The sequence below is a fragment of the Haliotis rubra genome, unplaced genomic scaffold (assembly GCF_003918875.1).
Source record: "Haliotis rubra isolate DU_JTF1 unplaced genomic scaffold, ASM391887v1 Scf1183, whole genome shotgun sequence".
Lineage (NCBI taxonomy): Eukaryota > Metazoa > Mollusca > Gastropoda > Lepetellida > Haliotidae > Haliotis > Haliotis rubra.
Window position 1 is genome coordinate 202,740 of NW_025765096.1, and position 26,279 is coordinate 229,018.

The 26,279-nt window shown below is 41.4% G+C and overlaps 1 protein-coding gene across 1 annotated transcript in view; it reads right to left on the bottom strand.

Annotated features, from left to right (window-relative positions):
- The window catches only part of LOC124259827 (helicase-like transcription factor), a 60,581-nt gene extending 38,383 nt beyond the window's left edge, over positions 1-22,198 (bottom strand). Inside the window, 11 exon segments of the mRNA XM_046694028.1 lie at positions 286-581; positions 1,026-1,131; positions 2,023-2,198; positions 2,200-2,366; positions 4,777-4,907; positions 5,904-6,069; positions 6,720-6,794; positions 7,045-7,318; positions 8,559-8,725; positions 13,902-14,235; positions 22,110-22,198. Coding sequence (XP_046549984.1) covers positions 286-581; positions 1,026-1,131; positions 2,023-2,198; positions 2,200-2,366; positions 4,777-4,907; positions 5,904-6,069; positions 6,720-6,794; positions 7,045-7,318; positions 8,559-8,725; positions 13,902-14,234 — 1,891 coding nt within the window. The 5' untranslated portion in view covers position 14,235; positions 22,110-22,198.
- Positions 22,199-26,279: the final 4,081 nt, after the last annotated feature.

Sequence of the window (26,279 nt, forward strand, 5' to 3'; positions counted from 1 at the left end):
GTCAGTAGAGATGGAACCTACTTGAGTCAGTGGAGATGGAACCTACTTGAGTCAGTGGAGATGAAACCTACTTGAGTCAGTGGAGATGGAACCTACTTGAGTCAGTGGAGATGGAACCTACTTGAGTCTGTGGAGATGGAACCTACTTGATGAAACCTACTTGAGTCAGTGGAGATGGAACCTACTTGAGTCAGTGGAGATGAAACCTACTTGAGTCAGTGGAGATGGAACCTACTTGAGTCTGTGGAGATGGAACCTACTTGAGTCAGTGGAGATGGAACCTACTTGAGTCAGTGTCCGACTCCTCGTGAACATACGCTCCTCCGTCTTGGGTGCAACTTTGGAATGAGAGGTCTGGAAGTTCATCTATGTCCAGACGGGGTAGAGGTGGACAGCTGCCTTCCCGTGACTTCCCTTTACTCTTCCCCTTTCCTTTCCCTCCTGTCCATGTGGCTCCCTTTCCACGACCTATCCCACGACCTTGACCTGTTCCCTGATCTCTCATCTCTTCGTTGACCTTCTCACATGCTACGTCCTCTTCAGTGTCACTGAATGTATACCTGGCAGGCCTCTTAGTGCACCTAAAGTGACCAGAATGAACAAATTGAACCGCCAATCATTAAATTCTAACAACAGACATTAATCACCTTATCATCACTCAAGCTCAAGTCTGCCAGTGAAGATCCCGGTTAGAATTGGTCTTCAGTAACCCATGTAAACTCGACTAACAGTATCGTGTTGTCAGGCTCGCTGACTTGGTTGACACTTCATCGTATCCCAATTGTGTTGATCGATGCTCATGCTCTTGATCACTGCATTGTCTGGTCAAGACTTGAATATTTACAGACCGCCACCATATAGCAGAACACTGCTGAGTGCAGGATTAAACAACAAACAAACAAAATTAAGCACGAGTCAAAAGAGCTTAAGAAAGACCACTTATTCCACAAAATCCTTACAACCAATCTGTCGTTTGTCATTACACTGTTCATGTGACCATAAATCCACAACATTTGTCCGTTTACCTCCTAGGTCGGGCTGACTCTGACTCTCTCTTTACTTCCAAATCCACCTCAGGTAGATAGTTGGCATCAACTTCCTTCAGTGAATCGGAGTTCTCTACCGCAAGTCCTACAGAAATACAGGATTTTCCCACATAAAAATAGAGTGCCCTGTACAAATAAATCTGTAAATAAATGTAACTTGTATAAACTGCACATCTTGATGGATAGAATAGATTTGAATCATTAACAATATTAAAATCATCTCATTGCATGTTGCATATAGATGACGTTTCTTTTCTGTTATCAAAGACACTTAAAAGATCCGGGGTGGGTAATTTGTGATTACAGTAAGCTCGGCAGTGTATCCAGGAGTTAAATAGGTTTACCTAAATGTGAGCCCTGGAGATATAGAGGATGGCATTCAGACCCAAAGTGTAGGACTGAACAACCCTTGGAAAGCCAAAACAGACAGACCCATGTACATGGCAAAAATAAAAACAAGATCGTAAATCTCTGGAAATATAAGCCAAGATGCTTGATAATTAGAAGTGAAACAAGTACTAGATCTAAACATGCACAGCATTTATGACTAGCCCAATGATCCAACTTTGATGACAAGGAAAAAGATTCTTAACACTCCTCTAACACAACTTCCTTAGTTACATTGGAAAATGTGGAAAATCTGATGAACAGGACCAGTTCACATGTTTCTGTACATATGGCATCTTGGTGAGAGATACACTTCGGGGAAGAGAGAGATAAACATCAATTTCTCATCTGAGACAATAAATCTCATACAACCAGCTATGTACCAAACAAAAACACAAGAAAACTTTTAAATGCCTCTTCAGGAAAGAGTAACGTTTCAGAAGCATTTCTATTCTCTTTTTTCAGTCTCAATGGAACACACATAAACTAGATCATACATTTTGACTTAATCAACAACCAAAATAGGGAGTTTCTGTTCCATTTACTGTAGACAGTGGGGAATAGGTATTTAACATGAGGAAAAACTTGCCTTTCCCTAGGTCAAGGTCATTTTGGTCATCAACACTTCTAGACATGCTGTCACTTCTAGACATGCTGTCACAGTCCTCAGTTTTCACCTGGAATGACCTTCCTTCCCCTGAAACCTCCACAAAACTGGAGTCCTGTTTTAGCTGCAGTCTGAAGGGAAGCTTGGCCTTCTCTTCTTTAACATTGCAAGGCCCATCTTCTCCACTCTGGGAGTTTTCCTTTTTGGTCATCCAGAGATTCAATCTCTGCCTCCAAGGCTCGGATTTTTTCAAATGGGCAAACAGTCTCCTCTGTTGCCTGATGCTTTTCATCAGTTAGAGACTGTTTTCTTTTCCTTTTGTGAGTCTGAAGAAAAACATATTGCATGTGAAGTGTCAGGTAGTCATGGTGACAGAGTTATTGTTGTTTAACGCTGCACTCAGCAATATTACAGCTATATCTCAGCAATCTGTAAATAATTTAAGTCTGGACCAGACAATTCAGTGATCAACAACACGAGCATCAATCTACACAACTGGAATACAAGTGAGTGAGTGAGTTTAGTTTTACGCCGCACTCCGCAATATTCCAGCTATATGGCAGCAGTCTGTAAATAACTGAATCTGGACAAGACAATCCAGTGATCAACAGCATGAGCATCGATCTACACAATTGGAATACAAGTGAGTGAGTGAGTTTAGTTTTAAGCCGCACTCAGCAATATTCCAGCTATATGGCAGCAGTCTGTAAATAACTGAATCCGGACTAGACAATCCAGTGATCAACAGCATGAACATCGATCTACACAATAGAGATACGATGACATGTGTCAGCCAAGTCAGCAAGCCTGACCACTCGATCAGGTTAGTCGGCTCTTACAACAAGCATGGGTTACTGAAGACAAATTCTAACCCGAATCTTCACTGGTCATGGTGAAGGAGGTTGGTCCACATTAGCTATTAGTCAACAAGTCAATTCAGTAGACTACTAGTACCAGGTATAACTTCTCCTGAGTTTTTGTATTACCGTATATTACCATGGATAAGCCAAATTTTGAGGACCAACAACAATAGTCTGTAGAAAAGAGGCAACTTGTCTATAGGTAACAGTTTAGTCAACCTTTGTTTCTGGTGGTAAGAAAACAACATCATATCGCTTTGTGTGAACAAACAGAGAAACAGAAAACATCAAATTTCCAGTTAAACATCACTGAACAAGATTATTTACCCTTTCAGTTCTATTTTTTGTGTGCTAGACATTGTCTTATATGCAGGGATTAAGATTACTGTGTGTATTTGTATTGTATATAGAGCCGGAAATAACAATCAGCTGTGCACACATTTCCCCGCAATCTACCGGTGATTCAATTAAAATATACTCAATAATATAACAAGATGAATTCTGATGCAGTGATCAGAAAAATATAATATCTGAAACTAGTATTTACCAAGAGGAACATATTATAGCATTGTGACATTTTAACTGCATGTTTTGCTCTATAAATGTAAAATATTTATAATCACAAATATGGTTATGCAACAGCATTTTCGCATATTGACGGATAGTTTCGGCTTATCTATGAGATCGGCTTATATACGGTAATACACAGTTTAACTTTTTCCAGTTATCAAAATTGGCATTTTTAACTGTGTAACATTATTTGATGAGTACACTTGTCAGAGATACAGTAGAACACGGATATAGCGAACACGGATATTGCGTACAAACGGATATAGCGAACACGGATATAGCGAACACGGATATAGCGTACAAACGGATATAGCGAACACGGATATAGCGTACAAACGGATATAGCGAACACGGATATAGCGAACACGTATATAGCGAACACGGATATAGCGTACAAACGGATATAGCGAACAAATTTAAAAGTCCCGTCAACAATCCTTTATGATATCATTAGAATTATACGCGAATAACGAACTCGTGAGTAGCGAATTAACGGCTATAGCGAACTGATTTACTACCCCCAAGCCCAATTAACGACGTGATTAGCGAACTCACTCAGTGTCAGCTCAGCCACTTAGTGGTATACATCAACCTTGTTGGCGGCGAATCAACATATTGTTGAGTTTGTTGTGATTGTTAAACATGTTCTAGCTAATGTCTGTGAATGATAAATTCAGAATTTTAATGTTATGTCAATATACATGTACAAGAATAAAGATTTGTAGCCTCAGCATATACGTGTCTCTACATCTCTACAATCCAAGATGGCGGTCAAATGTGAATAACGAACACCGGATATAGCGAACTAAATTTCTTGGTCCCTTGGAGTTCGTTATATCCGTGTTCTACTGAATGTCATTCTTGTCCAAATATGCCCTGCTAGGCAGATTATGTCCATTGGAATTGCAGACCTAAACAGACTGTCAGTGTTTCATCTTTAAAAGCAGGCAGGGTAGGGGAAGCCAAATGAGTGAGTGAGTGAGTTTAGTTCTACGCCACACTCAGCAATATTCCAGCTATATGGCGGTGGTCTGTAAATAAGCAAGTCTGGACCAGACAATCCAGTGATCAACATCATGAGCATTGGTCTACACATTTGGGATATGACGACATGTGTCAACCAAGTCAGCGAGTGTGACGACCAGATCCGCTTCTTACAACAAGCATGGGTTGCTGAAGACCAATTCTACCGAGGATCTTAATGGGTCTGTGTTATGTTATCAATGATAATGATGTACACTGTCGGGATATGACAATCAACAATGTCACATATACTAATTGGTCATCATTGAGATCTGCCCCTTACCTTAGTATGTCTGGATGCACGCACTCTCCCTGGGACTGGTTGAGCTAGAGGCTGCTTGTCGACGAAGTTGGTTAGAATCAATGAGATGATCTCTAGAGTCTTACCCAGACCCATGTCATCAGCCAGAATACCTACACAGGGAGAGCATGAATCAAATTATTTCTCAACATAATTCACCTACTTGGAAATATTTCAACAGCAACAGGCCAGCAAATCTGTTTTTGCATTAACGAGTATGGTAAACTGCTAAGATTCACAATCAAGAAAATAACAAAGAATATTATCGGCTGGTATAGCAATAAAGTTAGAAATTCCCTTACAATACCTAAACTAAGTAAACAGTAACAAATACTGCTGGCAGTAACAAATACTGCTGGAGCTAATGAGCTGTGAGTTACCATTCCTGGATACCCTGATCTGACACTGAACCAAAGACACTGTTTATGATAGACATTCATTGATATAACACCAGTGTGCGAAATAGCCACTGGCCCACTAGCCTGAGGCTAGTAAAAATCCAGTCGGGCCTGTAAATCTCCAGTCACTGGACCAACTGGCTAGTGAATTTTCAAGGCGTTATTTTGTAAATATATCACTTTCTCTGACTTGTTAGGCTACAATAAGCATCTAAATCTTGCCAGATTAAGGCCTGATGAAAATGTTCATCATATTAGCAGCTTAATCATGACTTATTTCAGTTTTTTTAGCATAAACAAAATATTTCAGAAATTCAGACATGCTTTCTTGCATTTGTTTTTGGTGGTATTTTACCTTTTGCTTAGTTTCTACATTCAAATGTTGGCCTAGTGAATTATTTTGAGGGCCAATGTCTTGAATGGGCATAGATAGCCCGACTGGCTAGCAAAATTTGTAACCTATTTTGGACACTGTGTAACACTATGATATACATTCATTGATATAACGGGGGCAGTGGGGTAGCCTAATGGTTAAAGCGTTGGCTAGTCATGCCGATGACCTGGGTTCAAATCCCCACACGGGCACAATGTGTGAAGCCCATTTCTGGTGTCCCCTGCCGTGATGTTGCTGGAATATTGCTAAAAGCGGCGTAAAAACCAAACTCAGTCAGTCAGTCAGTCATTGATATAACACTACGATAGGTCAATCACCTCCTCTGATGCTCTTGGGCTGGTTGCCGGAGGTGGACACGGTGAGACTATTGAAGTAGCCGTTCTTCCGCTTCTCCCAGAATGGCGGTAGGTTGTTGGCGTTCTCCCGAGAGATGAGCCAGTTCAGTCCCTGCTTCTGATGGGGATACAGCTCTGACTTGATGGCCTTGAGAATAGGTTGAGTGAGGTTCATTGCTCTTTTTTCATTGACAGTTGAGCCAAAAGGTCAGTATTTAGAGTCCTTTAATGCAATGTTTTACAAATAAACAGTAAAGAATAAGAAGATTCATTCATGAATGATGCTATCGCCTTTTAACAATGCTGTGAGGGGCAGACTTCAATAACAAGTTATGCTACTGCATGGCTTGAACATATTCTGTTTTGCCTATCTCACGTGGAAAAACAAAAAACTAGTTCTATATACAAACATTCTATTCTACATATTCTTAAATATTATAGTCAAGTGACAACAAATAACCGCACCAGCCAGTCCGAATCAGACAATCACAAAACAGCTGTCACACAAATGTGTGTGATGATATAAATAATTTGATGGGATGTCATAGTCGACCATGCCCGTGAAGATCCGGGTTAAAACTGGTCTTCAGTAACCCATGCTGGTTGTAAGAGGCAACTAACGGGATCGAGTGGTCAAGCTCGCTGACTTGGTTAACACATGTCATCATATTCCAGCTGTGTAGATCAATGCTCATGCTGTTGATCACTGGATTGTCTGGAATACTGCTGAGTACGGCATAAAACTAAACTCGCTCACTCATGGCATGAACTAAAGTCACTCACGCATGGTCGACCTACCTGTACTGGGGATGTCATGGTTGTCTTGTCATCCTCGTGGAGAGACTCAAACAGCTTGTCCAGCTCGTTCTTCACCTGCAGCATGGAGTAATGAAATATAGCAAGACTGGACTCCCACCTTCTCGAATCAAGAGTGTCAACTAGCCAATATCAAGGCCAAGTTCAGCTTGTCACGCCGACGACCCAGGTTCGATTCCACACATGGTTACTATCAGTGAAGCCCATTTCTGGTGTCCCTAAGCCGTGATATTGCTTGAATATTGGAAAAAGCGCCATAAAATTACACTCACTCACTCTCTTAGGACACAAATGGTTTGTCCCTTACCTCTGCTGGTGACAGGAACTGTCGATGCGTGACCACATGGCTGTAGTCGTAGCTGGGTCCGGCCATGTTGGGTCCGGCCATGTTGGGTCCGGCCATCCTGTTTCCGGCCATGCTGGGTCCGGACTTGCTGGCTGCCACGCCCCCTGAAGTGACCTTCATGAACAGTCCATGTGACCGCAGGACGTCCACTGCCCGCTGTTTTTTCTCTGGTTGCCCCCACAGTGTCAGGTCGACGGTCATCTTGTACATGTTTGTTGCTCCATGAGGAACCACACTGTAAAGGGTGACATTCTAATTATCAAATGAGCGAGTGAGTTCAGTTTTGTGTGGCACTCAGCAATATCCCAGATATATGGCGACAGCCTGTAAATATTCGAGTCTAGACCACACAATTCAGTGATCAATAGCATGAGCACTAAATCTACGCAATTGGGATACGATGACATGTTTCAACCAAGTCAGCAAGCCTGACCACCTGATCCCTTTACAGGGCTCGATTTAGTGCAATCCAATATTACAAAGTGTAACCTAGTTATTAGCCTAACTTGCACCAGGTTCAAGTCAATTGTTGAGTGATATACTTCTGAATAAAATGTCTAAATAATTGCATCTACATATTGCAATAAAAGCAGTGCAACTGGAATTGGCTGGTGCAACTAGGTTTTTATCATAGGTTGCACCTGGTGCAAGTAGGTTAACATATCTTAAATCGAGCCTTGCTTTAGTTGCCTCTTATGGGGGTGGTGGGGTAGCCTAGTGGTTAAAGCGTTGGTTCGTCACGCCAAATACCCGGGTTCGATTCCCCACATGGGCACAATGTGTTAAGCCCATTTCTGGTGTCCCCCGCCGTGATATTGCTGGAATATTGCTAAAAGCGGCGTAAAACTAAACTCAGTCAGTCAGTTGCCTCTTATGACAAGCATGGGTTACTGAAGATCAATTCTAACCCAGATCTTCACTGGTTTCTAATTATCACAGGTGACAGAAACTTGTTTGTAAGTATGAAAAAACCCAACATATCTGGGTTTCTCCTTTAGACATACACTCTTCAAAACAAGAAACGTATAAGTGATTTTGAGAATATTGGAGTCATGTAGCTGAGGTAAAAACAATACAAATATACTATTTCTCTCCGAAACGTCATCTTTGTGTGAATGGATGCAGCTTCAGTGCCAAAAGGCGGCAAAATTAACAATTTCCCTTGTTTTAGAAGCATTTGAAGGAATATTCCCCAAAATGTCACCAAGGAAACATGCAAAGCAAAATGCACATGCCAGTAAGCAGAAAAAAGCGTGCAGTATCAATCACTAAAAGGGCAAACATTGTGTTTAATATTGGACACCAGAAACAGGCTTCACATATTGTACCCATGTGGGGAATCGAACCTGGGTCCTTGGCGTGATGAGTGAACGCTTTAACCACTAGGCTATCCCACCGCCCCAAATAACATGCAAACAGAAACACAAACAAGACACAGGCTACTGAGCAGGTGATGACACCTTCTGCTGTCTTACCCTTCCAGCCTGGCCAAGTTATTGTCCACGACAAAGGCGAGTGCTCTGGCCACCTCTCTCTTCAGATGGCCGACCTGCACACGGTCCAGGTTGGTTACTCGGATTGCGTTGAGGTCGTACACATTTTGTGGCTCTCGCTCAAGGCTCACCATCTCACCATTGTTTACCTGCACAGTTAATTAGGAGTGATAGAAATTATGAGAGCAAAACCCAAAGTAGCAAAGTAGTAAATTGACAAAACAACAATAACATTGTGAATAGATTGTGTACGGATATTTATCTATACCTGCTAAGACACAGACATCCCTTGAAAGTTTCCAAAAAGGATAAAATAATAATTGTTAGAAACCTCTAAGAAAAATAAGGTAATACTGCCCCGTAGTACAGTACGCCACCTACCATGTCCCTGTAGTGCTGTATACCACCCACCATGTCCCTGTAGTACTGTATACCACCCACCATGTCCCTGTAGTACTCTGTACCACCCACCATGTCCCTGTAGTACTGTATACCATCCACCATGTCCCTGTAGTGCTGTATACCACCCACCATGTCCCTGTAGTGCTGTATACCACCTACCATGTCCCTGTAGTACTGTATACCACCTACCATGTCCCTGTAGTACTGTATACCACCCACCATGTCCCTGTAGTACTGTACACCACCTACCATGTCCCTGTAGTGCTGTATACCATCCACCATGTCCCTGTAGTACTGTATACCACCCACCATGTCCCTGTAGTGCTGTATACCACCTACCATGTCACTGTAGTACTGTATACCACCCACCATGTCCCTGTAGTACTGTATACCACCTACCATGTCCCTGTAGTGCTGTATACCATCCACCATGTCCCTGTAGTACTGTATACCATCTACCAGTAGTACTGTATACCACCCACCATGTCCCTGTAGTACTGTATACCACCTACCATGTCCCTGTAGTACTGTATACCATCTACCATGTACCTGTAGTACTGTATACCACCTACCATGTCCCTGTAGTCCTGTACTGTACGCCCCCACCATGTCCCTGTAGTGCTGTATACCACCTACCATGTCACTGTAGTACTGTATACCACCCACCATGTCCCTGTAGTACTGTATACCACCTACCATGCCCCTGTAGTACTCTGTACCACCTACCATGTCCCTGTAGTACTGTATACCATCTACCATGTCCCTGTAGTGCTGTATACCATCTACCAGTAGTACTGTATACCACCCACCATGTCCCTGTAGTACTGTATACCACCTACCATGTCCCTGTAGTACTGTATACCATCTACCATGTCCCTGTAGTGCTGTATACCACCCACCATGTCCCTGTAGTACTGTATACCATCTACCATGTCCATGTAGTACTGTATACCACCTACCATGTCCCTGTAGTACTGTATACCACCTACCATGTCCCTGTAGTACTGTATACCATCCACCATGTCCCTGTAGTACTGTATACCATCCACCATGTCCCTGTAGTGCTGTATACCACCTACCATGTCCCTGTAGTACTGTATACCACCTACCATGTCCCTGTAGTACTGTATACCATCCACCATGTCCCTGTAGTGCTGTATACCACCTACCATGTCCCTGTAGTACTGTATACCATCTACCATGTCCCTGTAGTACTGTATACCATCTACCAGTAGTACTGTATACCACCCACCATGTACCTGTAGTACTGAATACCACCTACCATGTCCCTGTAGTACTGTACGCCACCTACCATGTCCCTGTAGTACAGTACACAACCTACCATGTCCCTGTAGTACTGTATACCATCTACCATGTCCCTGTAGTACTGTATACCATCTACCAGTAGTACTGTATACCACCCACCATGTACCTGTAGTACTGAATACCACGTACCATGTCCCTGTAGTACTGTATACCATCTACAGGGTACGAATTCGTCTTTTTTCAGTACCTGCACCAAGTGCAGTTGAGTGTTTATACCAGACTGCACCAAAGAGACTCAGACTGCACCCTCAGTGGTCACGTTAATGTGTTCCATTTTATGAGTTTGTATAATTAAAAATAACTATTAAATACACTTGTTTTGTTTTTATTCATGTGAAAGAAAGCTGAACAACTTAGCATGAAAAGGAGAAAATGTTTTGATGCACTAATATCATAGTCTATTAAGTGCATCATGGTATCATTGTTAGTCTTGAAACTCTTAGTATGGTAAGTCACATTATTGCTACATACTAGCATTAGTAGATTTACTCACTCAGTCATCCAAGTCATCATCACTATCATCACTTGACCATGCTGCAGAGTCACTGTCAGTAGGTAGGGGTTTTCTCTTCCCATACGGCTGTCTTGGGAACCTTTTACTTTTACTTAACCAAAGACTTACTGGTCCATCAGCATTAAAGTCTTTCAGAGCTGGACCATTTAGCTTGAGTGACATCAAGTCTGTCAGACTGTCTGACGTTAGTTTAGATCTCCAGTCTGTTTTAACACGCTTCATAAGTGAGAATCCCCCCTCTCACAGATGGCACTATTGACTGGGAGGGTAATGATGATCCTCACAAGTGCCATAAGATCACCATATTCTGGCAACTGGGCCATCTTTTGCCATACAGCAAGGAACGATAATGTTGCCTCAACACTTTTCATCTTCAGAATTTTCTTTTTAGCACCAGTCCACTGTAGAAGAACATTTTCCAAAGAATATCCCTTTCTTGTCAGGGGGGCTTGAAAATGTGTGAATATTTCTGTTACTTCACTGTCACCATATGTCCTGAGAACATCTGGGTCACTTGGCCATTCATCTGGGATTCAGTACAGATGATCCTGCTGAGACAGCATCTTTAATGTCAAAACGCTTGGCAAGGTTTTCTTGCATATTTGCCACAACTTTCTCACCATCAGAAACAGCGTTAGCAATTTCTGTTTCAGGTTTTTCCTTAACCTTCGATCGGCTTGGTGCCCTTTCAGGTATGCTGAGGGAGTGCCCATTGAATTGGTACAGCTTCTTGGTATCACTGGGTACCTCTGTCACATGAATACCCTGCATCATGGTATCTTTCAGGTGATCCCCAGACATCTTCTCCATTTCCGCACATGTTGTTTCAATGGCTTCATGGACAGTGTGTAGGCCTGACTTGTCTGACTGAAAGACTTTACTTAGTTTTGAGAGCATGTTTAGGAATACCAAGTAAAAGTTCAAAACATAATGAATTTGATAGACTGTATCACTTTCAAAATGGCTCTTGCTTTTTCCTGATTGTGAGCATTGCCAACCCTTGCCTCATTTTCCAAGTGTGTCACGATTGCATCATACGATTGGTGAACAGCTTTGATAGCCCTTGCATGATGTGGCACCCATCGACAACCAGAAACACGAACTGGACGCAACAGACTACAGTTCAAAGCCTCCGCAGCAGCCTTCAGCCCCTCCCATCTATTGGCTGAATATTTGTAGAAACTGTGCACATCGTACAGAACTTCATCTATCACTGACATGTAGGAGATTGACTTTGCTGAATCCTTTACTGAAAGTTCTAATCTATGAGAGCAACAGTGTATTGCAACTAGATGTGGTACAAAAGTTTTTATACGTGTTGCGACTCCACTTTTGCAACCCATCATTGTCGAAGCACCATCAAAGCACACACCCACTAAGCTGTATCTCCATTCATCACAGTCAAACTCCAACTTGTCATGCATCATTTCCACAATTGCATCTTTGATATGACTGGCATCAGCCTTTGTAACTTTAGACAAACACACAAATACTGACTTCGGCAAACCATCATGGACATATCTGATGAACATTATTTCCTGCTCAGTTGTACTACAGTCTGTACTGCCGTCGCACAACACCGAAAAAAACTCTGCTTTTTTCAGTTCAGAAACAATTTCACTCATTGTCCATTCATTAATAAACTTGATGAACTCCCTGGCCTGTTTATCTGATGCATAGTTCATGCCCACACTGTCAACTCCTGCAATTGACAACAATTCCAATACCTTTGGAAAGTCACTGTATGTTTTTTCATTTAATGCTAACCAATATGCAGTTGTGAATAAAACCTTCAACATATCAGTTTGATGTTCATGCATTTTCGAAATTGATTGTTCAAGTGGCAACTTCGCTCTAGTAGATGAGGTTTTAGCACAAAGTTCAGCAAGTTCACTGCATTCAGATCGTTTGTGAATTTCACTCTTTTCGTGAATTTTTATTTCTTGTAATCTATAAGATTTTGTTCCTGCACGAAACGCATTCGATTTCCCACTTTTGTCGAATTTCTGACACACTGAGCAGAATATTACATTCTCATCGTCATCATGTTTTAACCAGTCCCGCCCTGTTTTCCATTCATTTCGAAACGAATAAGTTTTAGATTTCTTTACCTTTGGTTCTGTGTCAAGTTTTTCGGAACTCGTACGTTTCTCGGCAATCTCGCTACTTGTGCTTGGTTTCGGTTTCACTTCTATGTCATCAAGTCCACCTGAAGCAGGTTTCGCTCTTCTAGCACTTGCTTGATCAACATCACTTTCTTTTCTGTCTGAAAGTGTCTTTTTAGCGAAGAAATTGAAGATTTTTTGATTGCCCCGCCGGTCCAGACATTTTCGCTGTTGAACACACGTGTGACAGCTGACATGAGGCCGGAAGACTTCGTTACTAAGCGATAACGTTTTTTTCCGAAGTTAAAAACGAGTGCAAACGAGTCCTCACGGAAATATCCGAGGACAATGAAGTTACGACCTTTGAATCTTTTCATTGGCTGTTAGCAACAATGACGTAGGAAAAACTCGAGAAAGCGTTTGTGATTGGTTCATTGTCATGATGAATATGCAAATGAAGCCCGTATTTAGGTCAAGTCTATTTTTGTCAATGCGGAAGTAAACCACTGTTTACGTATCGCTAACGTTTCAAACGTTTTAGTAATCTATTTTTTAAGTTATTCTTCGAATGTAATACGATTTTTTTCAAGCTGTACCTGGTGCAGTCTGGTAAGAGATATAGGCTGCACAAGGCAATTTTCACCTGCACTGGTGCAGAATTTATATAGTAGTGTATTTCGAACCCTGTCCGTACTGTATACCACCTAGAATGTCCCTGTAGTACTGTATACCACCTACCATGCCCCTGTAGTACTGTATACCACCTACCATGCCCCTGTAGTACTGTATACCACCTACCATGTCCCTGTAGTACTGTATACCACCTACCATGTCCCTGTAGTACTGTATACCACCCACCATGTCCCTGTAGTACTGTACACCATCTACCATGTCCCTGTAGTACTGTATACCACCAACCATGTCTCAGTAGTACTGTACGCCACCTACCATCCACCTATAATATTGCATGCCACTTACCGTGCCCTTGTAGTACTGTATACCAACAATGTCTGTCCTGATGGTCCCAAACATAACTTCATAATCCATCTCATCTGGCGACATGTCCAGGTCCTCCAGGTCTATGATCTGGGGATGAATGTGACTCCCATAGGCAAACCCTGCGATGAAGTCCACGTCAAGCTGGGACATGTATGGTAGCCAGGGCCTCTGGGGAGCAACCTTCTTCATCCTCCCAGAGAGACGATTCTTCCGTTTCGGTTTCCTCTGGGTTCTTTTCTTCTTCTTTTTCATCCCCCACTCTGATGAATTTGACTTCCAGCCTCCTGGCTTACCAGATTTTGTTCGTGCCATTCTGGAAAAAAACCTGTATGCTTTAACGTGGTAAAATCACCTGCTTTAACGTGGTAAAATCACCTGAGTTTTCCAGCTACACATTACCATGATGAACCATGTTTTAAGAAGTATATTCTTCTTGTGCATAAACGTGTTTGACATTGCTGAACATATATAATAAACCCATTTAAATTGAAAAGGAGCACCAGTGAGATTGAAAATTCAGAACCTGAGGAAATCTAGACTACATTAAGGGCTTTAGGTGAGACAGACTACATTGCAGGGAGGGTTAGGCAGAAGGGAAAATAACGTGGTTCAGGTGAGACAGACTACATTGCAGGGAGGGCTAGGCAGAAGGGAAAATAACGTGGTTCAGGTGAGACAGACTACATTGCAGGGAGGGCTAGGCAGAAGGGAAAATAACGTGGTTCAGGTGAGACAGACTACATTGCAGGGAGGGCTAGGCAGAAGGGAAAATAACGTGGTTCAGGTGAGACAGACTACATTGCAGGGAGGGCTAGGCAGAAGGGAAAATAACGTGGTTCAGGTGAGACAGACTACATTGCAGGGAGGGCTAGGCAGAAGGGAAAATAACGTGGTTCAGGTGAGACAGACTACATTGCAGGGAGGGTTAGGCAGAAGGGAAAATATCCTGGTTCAGGTGAGACAGACTACATTGCAGGGAGGGCTAGGCAGAAGGGAAAATAACGTGGTTCAGGTGAGACAGACTACATTGCAGGGAGGGCGAGGCAGAAGGGAAAATAACGTGGTTCAGGTGAGACAGACTACATTGCAGGGAGGGCGAGGCAGAAGGGAAAATATCGTGGTTCAGGTGAGACAGACTACATTGCAGGGAGGGCGAGGCAGAAGGGAAAATATCGTGGTTCAGGTGAGACAGACTACATTGCAGGGAGGGCTAGGCAGAAGGGAAAATAACGTGGTTCAGGTGAGACAGACTACATTGCAGGGAGGGCTAGGCAGAAGGGAAAATAACGTGGTTCAGGTGAGACAGACTACATTGCAGGGGAGGGTTAGGCAGAAGGGAAAAATATCGTGGTTCAGGTGAGACAGACTACATTGCAGGGAGGGCTAGGCAGAAGGGAAAATAACGTGGTTCAGGTGAGACAGACTACATTGCAGGGAGGGTTAGGCAGAAGGGAAAATATCGTGTGGTTCAGGTGAGACAGACTACATTGCAGGGAGGGCTAGGCAGAAGGGAAAAATAACGTGGTTCAGGTGAGACAGACTACATTGCAGGAGGGTTAGGCAGAAGGGAAAATATCGTGGTTCAGGTGAGACAGACTACATTGCAGGGAGGGCTAGGCAGAAGGGAAAATATCGTGGTTCAGGTGAGACAGACTACATTGCAGGGAGGGCTAGGCAGAAGGGAAAATAACGTGGTTCAGGTGAGACAGACTACATTGCAGGGAGGGCTAGGCAGAAGGGAAAATAAAGTGGTTCAGGTGAGACAGACTACATTGCAGGGAGGAGGGCTAGGCAGAAGGGAAAATATCGTGGTTCAGGTGAAACAGACTACATTGCAGGAGGGCTGAGGCAGAAGGGAAAATATCGTGGTTCAGTTGAGACAGACTACATTGCAGGGAGGGCTAGGCAGAAGGGAAAATAACGTGGTTCAGGTGAGACAGACTACATTGCAGGGAGGGCTAGGCAGAAGGGAAAATATCGTGGTTCAGGTGAAACAGACTACATTGCAGGGAGGGCGAGGAAGAAGGGAAAATATCGTGGTTCAGTTGAGACGGACTACATTGCAGGGAGGGCTAGGCAGAAGGGAAAATAAAGTGGTTCAGGTGAGACAGACTACATTGCAGGGAGGGTTAGGCAGAAGGGAAAATATCCTGGTTCAGGTGAGACAGACTACATTGCAGGGAGGGCTAGGCAGAAGGGAAAATAACGTGGTTCAGGTGAGACAGACTACATTGCAGGGAGGGCTAGGCAGAAGGGAAAATAACGTGGTTCAGGTGAGACAGACTACATTGCAGGGAGGGCTAGGCAGAAGGGAAAATATCGTGGTTCAGGTGAAACAGACTACATTGCAGGGAGGGCGAGGCAGAAGGGAAAATATCGTGGTTCAGTTGAGACAGACTACATTGCAGGGAGGGCTAGGCACAAGGGAAAATATCGTGGTTCAGTTGAGACAGACTACATTGCAGGGAGGGCTAGGCTATGGTTGTGAACGTATCATCTCATAGTCATATGAACGTCATAGTCCCAACTGTCAGTTCACCTGATGAAGGGACCTCGAATGGTCTCGAAATGCCGTGAGGGAAATTATAAAGAAGTTTAATCCATAAAAATACCTTGGACATCAATGTACTACTTCTAATTTAAATGCCACTGAAAGAGAATAAATACAATAATTTTTAAGATAAATACGTCTGTTAATGATTCTAAGACCGTACACCATGGCGGTGGTGCGTCTCGCTACGTTTTCGAAATTGTTTCCTACTGTTTCGTGCATATATTTAATCCGTACATATGCCGATGCGGCCCTTATCTGGAGCCCAGTTCACTATTTACAACATGCACTACTGCATGTTAGAAACGACTGGCGCAGGTTACCTTCAGCAACAGGTTGCACCTGGTGCAGGTAACAATAAATCCTTCAACATCTTGTAGCTGTCATCGTGTGTTTTAATTGGGCAGTAACAAGACTTGTTACAAGCATTAACATTTGTCTCCCGCATTCACTCTCCCTCCCTACGTGTGATCCACATTATCCATACAGTGTTCCCTAGAACCAGGGATTTACAGGACACGAAGTCCTGCGTCCTATACTCATAAAAATTTACAATGGACGCAACCAAATTTATTAGAGCGTCCACAGTAAGGCTGTAACGATTCACTCGCATATTTGGTGAATCGAACCGTAGCCCTTCATGAATTCAATTCGTTATTTGTGGTCACCAGAACCAAATATTAACGAATATTTACGATTTTTTTAAGGGAGCATGTTTTACGTGAAACCTTATGTCCTTTTCCAAAGTGAGATATGCAAGAATGGAACATGTACTAGCATTGCAGTAGTGCAAGTCATGTTAGTTCGCCTAGACTGCACATGGTACTGTCGATTATAACTATTACATACCAAATTTGAGTGTCATGAAATCACTGGTTATTGCTGTGACAAATTAACACTGTCAACATGGGCGTTCCATTTTGTACATCAATCACTTAACTACAATAAAGTATTCGTGAATAATTATTTGTATTCGTTACCAAATATTCATGATACGTATCATATTCGCCACATAGTGTATTCGTTGCAGCCCTAGTCCACAGGGACTCAGAAAAAGTCCAAATACTTTTTGTACAAATTCCCATCAAGTGACAATAGGTTATCACTAAGTTTGCTACTTGATGGGTTATGGTATTATTTGCAATTTAATTACTGTAACAATGTGATGATCACAATACACACTCCACAACCAGTATTAATAATAATATTTAAGAGTCTGTGACCCCCATTTTGTTGTCCAGGACCCCTGAAAATTAAGAGCATGAGTCCCAGGGACCCTCAAATACAGGACTCCATGTAAATCCCTGCTAGAACACTTTTCTGTCACAAAATCACTCCAATCATACAATGAATTCAACATCTACAGCCCTTTTGAGTTCATATCGGCCCATTCTACACCCACTCAGTACATCTTGAAGATTACAGAATGGGACGCATCAGTGCTCACAGTAACGCAAAAACCTGCATGTTTCTACATTTCACGCCCGATATTTTCTACCTGCGTGTTCCGCATGCCAAGCATTTTATGTTCTGGGAAACAAGTAACCGAAAAACGTATTTTCCCTAAGGAAATTAAAATAGATTTTTTTGCTAATTTGACTTGTGAATGATGACAACATGCTCTGAAATGCAACGAAATGACGTCTAAATTTCAAAATTGTACAGGGTGCCCGGCCTCCAGAGAGACTTCGCTGCTTTCTGGCTTCGCATACACCCGCAGTGCATGCACATGCAAGATTTTGGGGGCTATGCGTTTTTCTTCCAACCGCGAACACTAACGAGTGTTTCAAATGGCATTGGAATGAGCTGGCCGTCACCTATTCGACCCTCTCTGTTTATTTGCATACACCTGTGGACTGACTAGATAAATTTACACAAAATCAATATGGACGTAGCTCAGTTGGTTAGCTGTAGGGCTAACAATCCGAAGGTCGAGGGTTAATGTCCAAAAGATTCTCACAAAACTGATTGCTAGTCTTAGCGACGCCTGACACAGAGGAGAAACAGGCAGCATGAGATGTTGTGGAGCTGAATTCTAAAGTTGCTCTTTTGCCTTAAACAATATATATCCTCTTGTTACCACATTAACCACTTTAATCAGTACTAGTGTTGGGAATTGGTTGAAATCTCACAATTGATGATTGGTTCAATACCAACGACCAATCATCGAAAAAAAATTGGTTCGCGCCATTGTTTAGATTTTCCTATTCAGGTTGTAGTTGCAGATAAGTATAAAGAAAAAACATTTGGTTCTCTGTTGTTGTTTTTTGAAACTGCACAAATTACATTTGCAAATTTCACATCCAGTGTAAAATGATTCAGTTCCAGTGTAACATAAACTTCCCAGATTCAGTCATGACTTTTCAGAAAGTGAAGTGAGTTTTCTTAGAAATCAACATGTTTTCAGGCCCTGACAACGTCCTAGATATGTTCTATCATCAAGTATTTCAAACTCTATTACAGCGGTTCCAAAATCGTTCGTGTTCGATTAAGAGAAAATGTGATCGATTGCTTGGTCGTTGGCCACTGCGACCAATCTTCGATTATTTCAATTAATCGGGCCACCACTATCACCTATAAGTTTCTTGCTTTGAAGAATGTATGTCTTAAGAAGAAACCCAGATATGTTGGGTATTTTCATACTTACAAACAAGTTTCTGTCACTTTTGATAATTAGAAACCAGTGAAGATCTGGGTTAGAATTGATCTTCAGTAACCCATGCTTGTCATAAGAGGCCGACTAAAGCTGGACAGGGACCGACTCATTTGTCTGGATTATAAAGCAGTCTGGATTAGTCAACTTTTGTCCGGTACATCAAAACGTTTCACTTTGTCACCAAGTGACAAATCAGACCTCCTACGTTTCGCTGTCTGCCCTACCTATAATGTGAATGTAAAACAAGCAAGTAATCTGTCATTTACAGGACTTCAAACTGACACTGAGTTAATCTTACAACATTCAATAATGTGTGCTTATAGAATTAATTAACCACTGAGAACAGAAGTAGTAATGGAGATGTTTATTCAACAGACTGTTATTTTTGTCAGCCAAGTCCGGATTACAAAGCATTGTTCTCATAGTAACTTAATTGTGGGGACTGTTATTTAGGTCCCTAATCCGCCCCGAATCCGGGTCATAAAGCAAGCTTAATGATAAATTAAGAACAATTTTGCAGGACTCACTGTATTATATCTTGGCCTGTTGTGAGTTTGTTGAGCTATTCTTTGTTGACAAGTTACTTCAGTACTTTCACATCACAGTCGGCAATATTCTAGCAATATTGCTTTGGAGTGTAAATAATCGAGTCTTGACCACACATTCCAGTGATCAGCAACATGAGCATTGGGATACCATGACATTTGTCGACCAACTCAGTGTGCCTGAATCACTACTGGATGCCAAACGGTTACCACCATATTTTAGCAGTATTCACAAAATTACTCTGTTCGTTAAGTTAATGAAACAGAATTAATTATGATACTCAATTAGCTATTGACCGGTGTGTCCAGCCCGTTCGATGCCGCCAATTGTGTTTTTGTGTAACGCATCGGAAGGGAATCATGGCAATACAAATAGGTGTTTTCTCACAACTAACTGTAAATGTCATTCGTGAAATAATAAAGTAACCTCGAATAATTGATTGTGTGACTAGTTGATTTTTACAGTAGATTGATAGAGGATTAAACAATTAATGACTTTCGTGAACTTGAACTTGCTATTATAACCCAACACAAGCTGAATTCGACGTTCTGGTGATTTCGACGATTGCATTGCTCGTGCTATATCGGGTGAGTACGTGTGTGATCGGAGTGCACAAACAGTTTCACTGGTAGAGCGGGTGCCCAGTCGCTGTCGTGAGAAGTTTTATTGACAATGGAAATCGGGAACTAAAGTTATATAAAAATCAAACAAACATCAATATTATTTACCCGAGATCGTTAATACTACTTCAGATACAAAATCAGTTGCCTTTATTACAAAAATTAGCAAGCGAAAATTCAGTAAGATCAGTCATCTGCTAATGACAGGCAATATATAAATAGGAAGCCACGTGATCACAACACTCCCTCGCAGTGCGGAGCAAAAAGTATTGCTCATCGTTGAAAACCCATACAAACTACCTGGATGTTACGAGAGGCCACTATTTCGCCGATACGATGTCATCAACACTATTTTTGTAGGAAACACTTGATATTTTTGTGTGGAATAGATGAATATATCCTTTATCACTCAAGGTTAGTTAAATATAAACTTTAAATGATATTACAGCTAAAAATTATGTTTTTGTCTTACATCGTCGAAAACCCCTGACACCGGGAAATAGATCGCATGACATCTCCTTGACTAAGTTAACAAAAATTATACTGGCTAGCAAACAGTAATCGCCGCGTAATAGTTATCGCCAGTTCCGGTCAATTACAATTCCGGTACTTTTCCCCACGGTATATAACAACAATAAAGGACAGCAAAAGAAAATACGGTAAGTAACATTAGAGGAAAATTACAGATAAAGTTATGAACCCTATTAAAAAAATTAACATAGTCAGGGGGGGGGGGGTGTCCTACGACCTATGTAATAGCAAGTTCAAGTTCACAAGTCATTAACTGTTTCATTCCCTATCAATCTACTGTAAAAGAAACAGACAAATAGTCACACAATCAATTATTCGAGGTTACTGTATGACATAAATATAACCCAGTATCAGGAGTTTTCGACGATGTAAGACAAAAACGTAATTTTTATCTGTAATATCATTTGAAGTTTTACTAACCTTGGGTGATAAAGGATATATTCATCTATTTCACACAAAAATATCAAGTATTTCCTACAAAAATATGGTTCATGACATCGTATCGGCGAAACTGTTGCCGTTCACCACATCCGTGGATTTTGTATGTGTTTTCGACGATGAGCCATACTTTTCGCTCCGCACTGCGAGGGAGTGTTGTGATAACGTGGCTTTCTACTTAAATATTGCCTGTCACCAGCAGACGAATGATCTTACTGAATTTTTGCTTGCTATTTTTTGTTCTAAAGGCAATGGATTTTACATCTGAAGTGGTATTAACGATCTCGGGTAAATAATATTGATGCTTGTTTGCTTTTTAAACAACTTAACTTCCGGTTTTCAATTGTCAATACAACTTCTCACGACAGTGACTGGGCATCCGCCCTGCCGATGAAATTGCTTGTGCTCACCGATCGCGCACGTACTCCTTCGATATAGCGCCAGCAACGCAATCATCGAAAACACCAGAACGTCGAATTCAGCTCGTGTTGGGATATAGATCTATTATTTCACGAATGGCATGAGAAATTCTAAATGGCTTTATTTTTTCGCTTATGTTACCTACCGCGAAGAATGTTCTTTTGCTGTCAAATACCGTGGGAAAAAATACCGGAATGTGTAATTGGACTGGAACTGGAAGCGTGATACTGATGTATTGGCGATAACTTGTTCGGCAGCCACAGCAATCCCGTTAGTCGCCTCGTACGACAAGCATGGGTTGGTGACTGGGCTAACCCTACACATTTCTTGCCTTAGTTAGACAATGTCACACACCACGTGCAGTTTCAACCAGTGGCATTCTACACAGTATACACCTATACACTTATGTGAGTAACTAAAAGCACCTGTCAATCCCTCAGTTTGATGGCATCAATGAGAATGGCTCACTTTCTATCTTCTGTTCGACTCAGCTGTTTCCCGCCGGATGTTGGTGTATGCATTACCACTGTACTTACCTCCCTTTGTTCGCTTTGGCCCCAGACAAAACAGATCGGTGTCAAATCGCCCCAATATATCTTCAATGACCACTGTACACAATATTCCGTTCACATCATTAAGGAAATGATTGGTTGTTATTTATCGCCGCACTCAGCAGTATTCCAGATATATGGCAACATTAAAGAAATGAATATACCGGGAATTTTTTTTCGAAGCTTAGAGTCGTGCAAAAAGTATTCGGACACTTGACGTAATTTCCATAGACTAACATGTTAATTTAGTGTAGCATCAATAATTTTCATGAATTAAATTTTCGTAAGATCCACGTCAAATTTTGCACATTTGTGAAGAATCATCTTACCTACAATTGAATAATTTCTGTTCAATTTTCCGTTACTTATTTATCCAGGGATACTCTACAACGGGGTCTTCTCGTTTATCCACCACCTATTGTTCTAGGTGGACAAGTCACTGAAGCGGAATAATCTCGTTTATCCACCACCTATTGTTCTAGGTGGACAAGTCACTGAAGCGGAATAATCCTCAAGACAATAGATGTCCCTGAAATTTTGTGAAATAAGATCCCCCCTTGAATGTAGTAGTAAAAAAGTAAGTCTTTCTACATTTTTTTTTATTTCAACAATACATTCAATATCTATGACAATCCTCAATAGCCTGTTAAATGGGATACTGCATCCCAATATGCATATACATCCATATGGCCAGCCAAGAATTGCTGTTTGATGTTACATAATCTGTTTGTTAAATTGACATATTTAACTTTCTTGCGAGGAGGTTTGGCACCTCCTCTTAATTGCATACATGATGCCTCTACGTAAGATTGTTCTTTTTTCAAGAATTCAATAATCTTGAAGATATTGGGATGGTTTTCTAAACAGGAAAGCTTCCTGTGCCAGCCCTCAACATGATTAGTAGTGCGGGGGCCCTCGGTGGTGAAGTGGTTCCACATGGTCCTGCCATGGTCACCCTCCACCCAGTACGATGTCATATAGTCTGTAAACTGTTCCACCCCAGGAGGTGCATCTTCCAGGGCCTGCCACCACACATCACTCACACAGTCCACTGGTACCAGGGGCAAAGCAATCGCTCGTCTTACAAGACGACCTATGTCCGGGTTGTCCTTATATTCAGTTACCATTCCAAGCTTCTGAACTTTTCTCCAAACACTCTGGCTAAAGTGAAAGTAGCAACCCTTTAATATGGCATTTTGAAAAGTCATCTTGATGGCGTTTTGAGCAGCTGACTCAAAATCAGTGAACACACTCACTGGATCCAATACAATGTTCTTAGAGGCCGCTACATTCTTCACATTTTCAAAGAAACGTTCATATGTCGACTGCTTTTTATCTGGGAGCAGACCATACACCAAAGGGCACATCTTATTTTGCACAAATGCATGAATGGTGTAAAGCTGGGTGAACACACCGGGGCACTTGTCAAATGTTCCGTCACAGTAGTACACATCTGCTTCGGAGAGAAGTCGCAGGTTCTCGTCAGTCGCGAAGGTCAGGATCTTGTCATGGTCGCCGTGAGAAAACAGCAGGAAGTTGTCATTGGCATGCGTCTTAGTATATGCATCGGGAAGATGTATTGCTGATCTAGTTGCTGGCAGATGGGGGATGTCTTTGGCTCGGGAGCGGTATAGAGCAGGACGTACACTGTCAAAGATGGGCACTTCTGCAATGATGTCAGGATTCATCACTCAGACCTAGAACAGAGAAACACAATGTTAAATTCAAAGAAAACTGTTGTAGTATTTTAGTATTTAATAGTAATTAAAAGTTGCCAAGCATTTATGTTAATATTTACCTGATAACTCCTCCTGATAAAGAGATGGAATTGGTTTGGAATCTTTCGGACAAGGTCCTTAAGATTGGCCAAGAAAGAATCTACAGCGATTCTATTCTCCACAGATGCATGGTTATGCTGGTCTCTGTAGGACGTGAGAATATTATCTTTGGTGTTAACCGTGGCATGGCAGTTCTTCTGGGCGCAGTTCCAATGGACAGATGTTCCTCGTCTTCTTTTAACTACAAACTTGTGATTTTGGAACACTAAGTACTGACCACCTCTACCATTAGGAATAAACTGGACATTAACCTGTTGGTTAGCCATCGTGACTGACCTTAAAGAACCTCATGTACCATTTTATAATCGTGTAATAGTGAAAAGTGTTCACTGAATTAAAAAAACCACAAATAGCATAATCGACACAATTTAATTAAAGTTCACGAACACTGTTCACTGTAACAGGGCAAATCAGCTAATTAGTGTCACCCACCAGGACCAAATTTCAGAGTGAGCAGTGTAATCACTAACCCGTGTCAACTAATCCCATCTAATCCCTTGTCAAAACTAAAGGGTGGTGGATAAGTGAGAATGAACCTCTACGACAGGGATAGGTCACTCGCTGGCTTTCTTTACCATTAATTAGGGTGTGCCTCGTCATGCTCCAGCGCACACAGTGACTTGGTTCGTTCCCAGCGCAACTTCGGCTGCGTTTAACAGTACTTCAGCCAGTGTATTGTATCAGTCGGAATTTTACAATGAATGAATGAATTAAGAGCAAGAATTATATGTGAATGAATGAAAGAAATAAAGAACAAAATAAAAAGAACATATGTGAATGAATGAAAGAATAAATGATACACCACGGCCATCCCTCCCCAAACATGTTAAAGAACGCAAAACTATCGGTAGAACACATGTGTTAACATCAGCTGTCCTTTTAAAAAAAAATCTACTTTGAGACATTTCTTTACATTAGTAACTAATTCAGATACATGTATCTTATACTATGATCAACAAGAAAGAAAGAAGTCTTAGAAATATAACACTCAAGCATCACAAGCATCAATGGCGTATGTCATATTTTTCACACACCTCAAATACACCCTAACAAAAAAAATTAAATTATAAAACTATCACTTTTACTTGCAAACACCTTTCACATGATGGTATATTTCCCTCATAAAAATTAACGGTGTATGTGAAAGATGTTTTAGAACAATAACTAGAAACACTCAAACAACGCCCTGTAGTATTTCAATGGCAGATCGGCCATATGTCATATATTTCACACATCTCAAATACACCCTAACCAAAAAATTTTAGTTATTTAACTATCACTATTACTTGCAAACACCTTTGAACTAAAGGTATATTTCCCTTCTAAAAATTAAACGAATATGTGAAAGAAGTCTTTAGCGATCGAATTTAGTCTTTCTTCGCTGTGTACTGAGAATTGAAGCCAGTGAGCTACAACATGCCCACTTGAAACTTTACTACAAATCTACTGTACTAATACTGACACTAATAACAATTATTTGACTTAAAATGAAGTGACAGAATAGGTAACTTATCTTCTACATGTAGGTTTTCAATTGTCACAACACTCAGCGTATGTAATCAGCTATTGAAAATAAACCGGGTCAATCTTATAAAAACTACGCTGCCGCCATATTGGCTACACTGGTCACGTGACAAGCCGAGGCCTAGCTTAGGGGTTTTCCGAGGAGTGACCACTCCCCCTTATAGAGTCTCCCTGATTTATCGAATGGCAACAAGTTAATCAACATTTGTACAGTGCCGTGAACGCCTTGAACATGGCGACCTACGGGATTGGGCATTGTGGAACCATACGTAAGTTGATAAATGTGATGTCATTAGTTAAATAATGGGCGGAAAATTGAACTGAAATTATGTGCGTAGAGCAGAACACTGGGTAACGTACATTTCACCAGAGTATCAAGTTATTCATGGACATTTAAAGTAAACATCAATTAATTTTATAACCATTAATATTATTAAATTATTATGACATTTAACTAGTATGAAGAATGGATTAAGCAGATATATCGATGCGTTTATTATTTTACACCTTGAATTCAAATATAAAACAAATTTGATAAAAGCTATTGATTTTAGGCTATTTAAGTTTTGGAAACCGCTTTCAGTAGTTAATGATACTTGCATAATTATACATGTTGGGGTAATTGTTTGTATGTAGCATATAAATGTAACTCCCGATACCCAGAGAGTATTTGGGGTAAAAC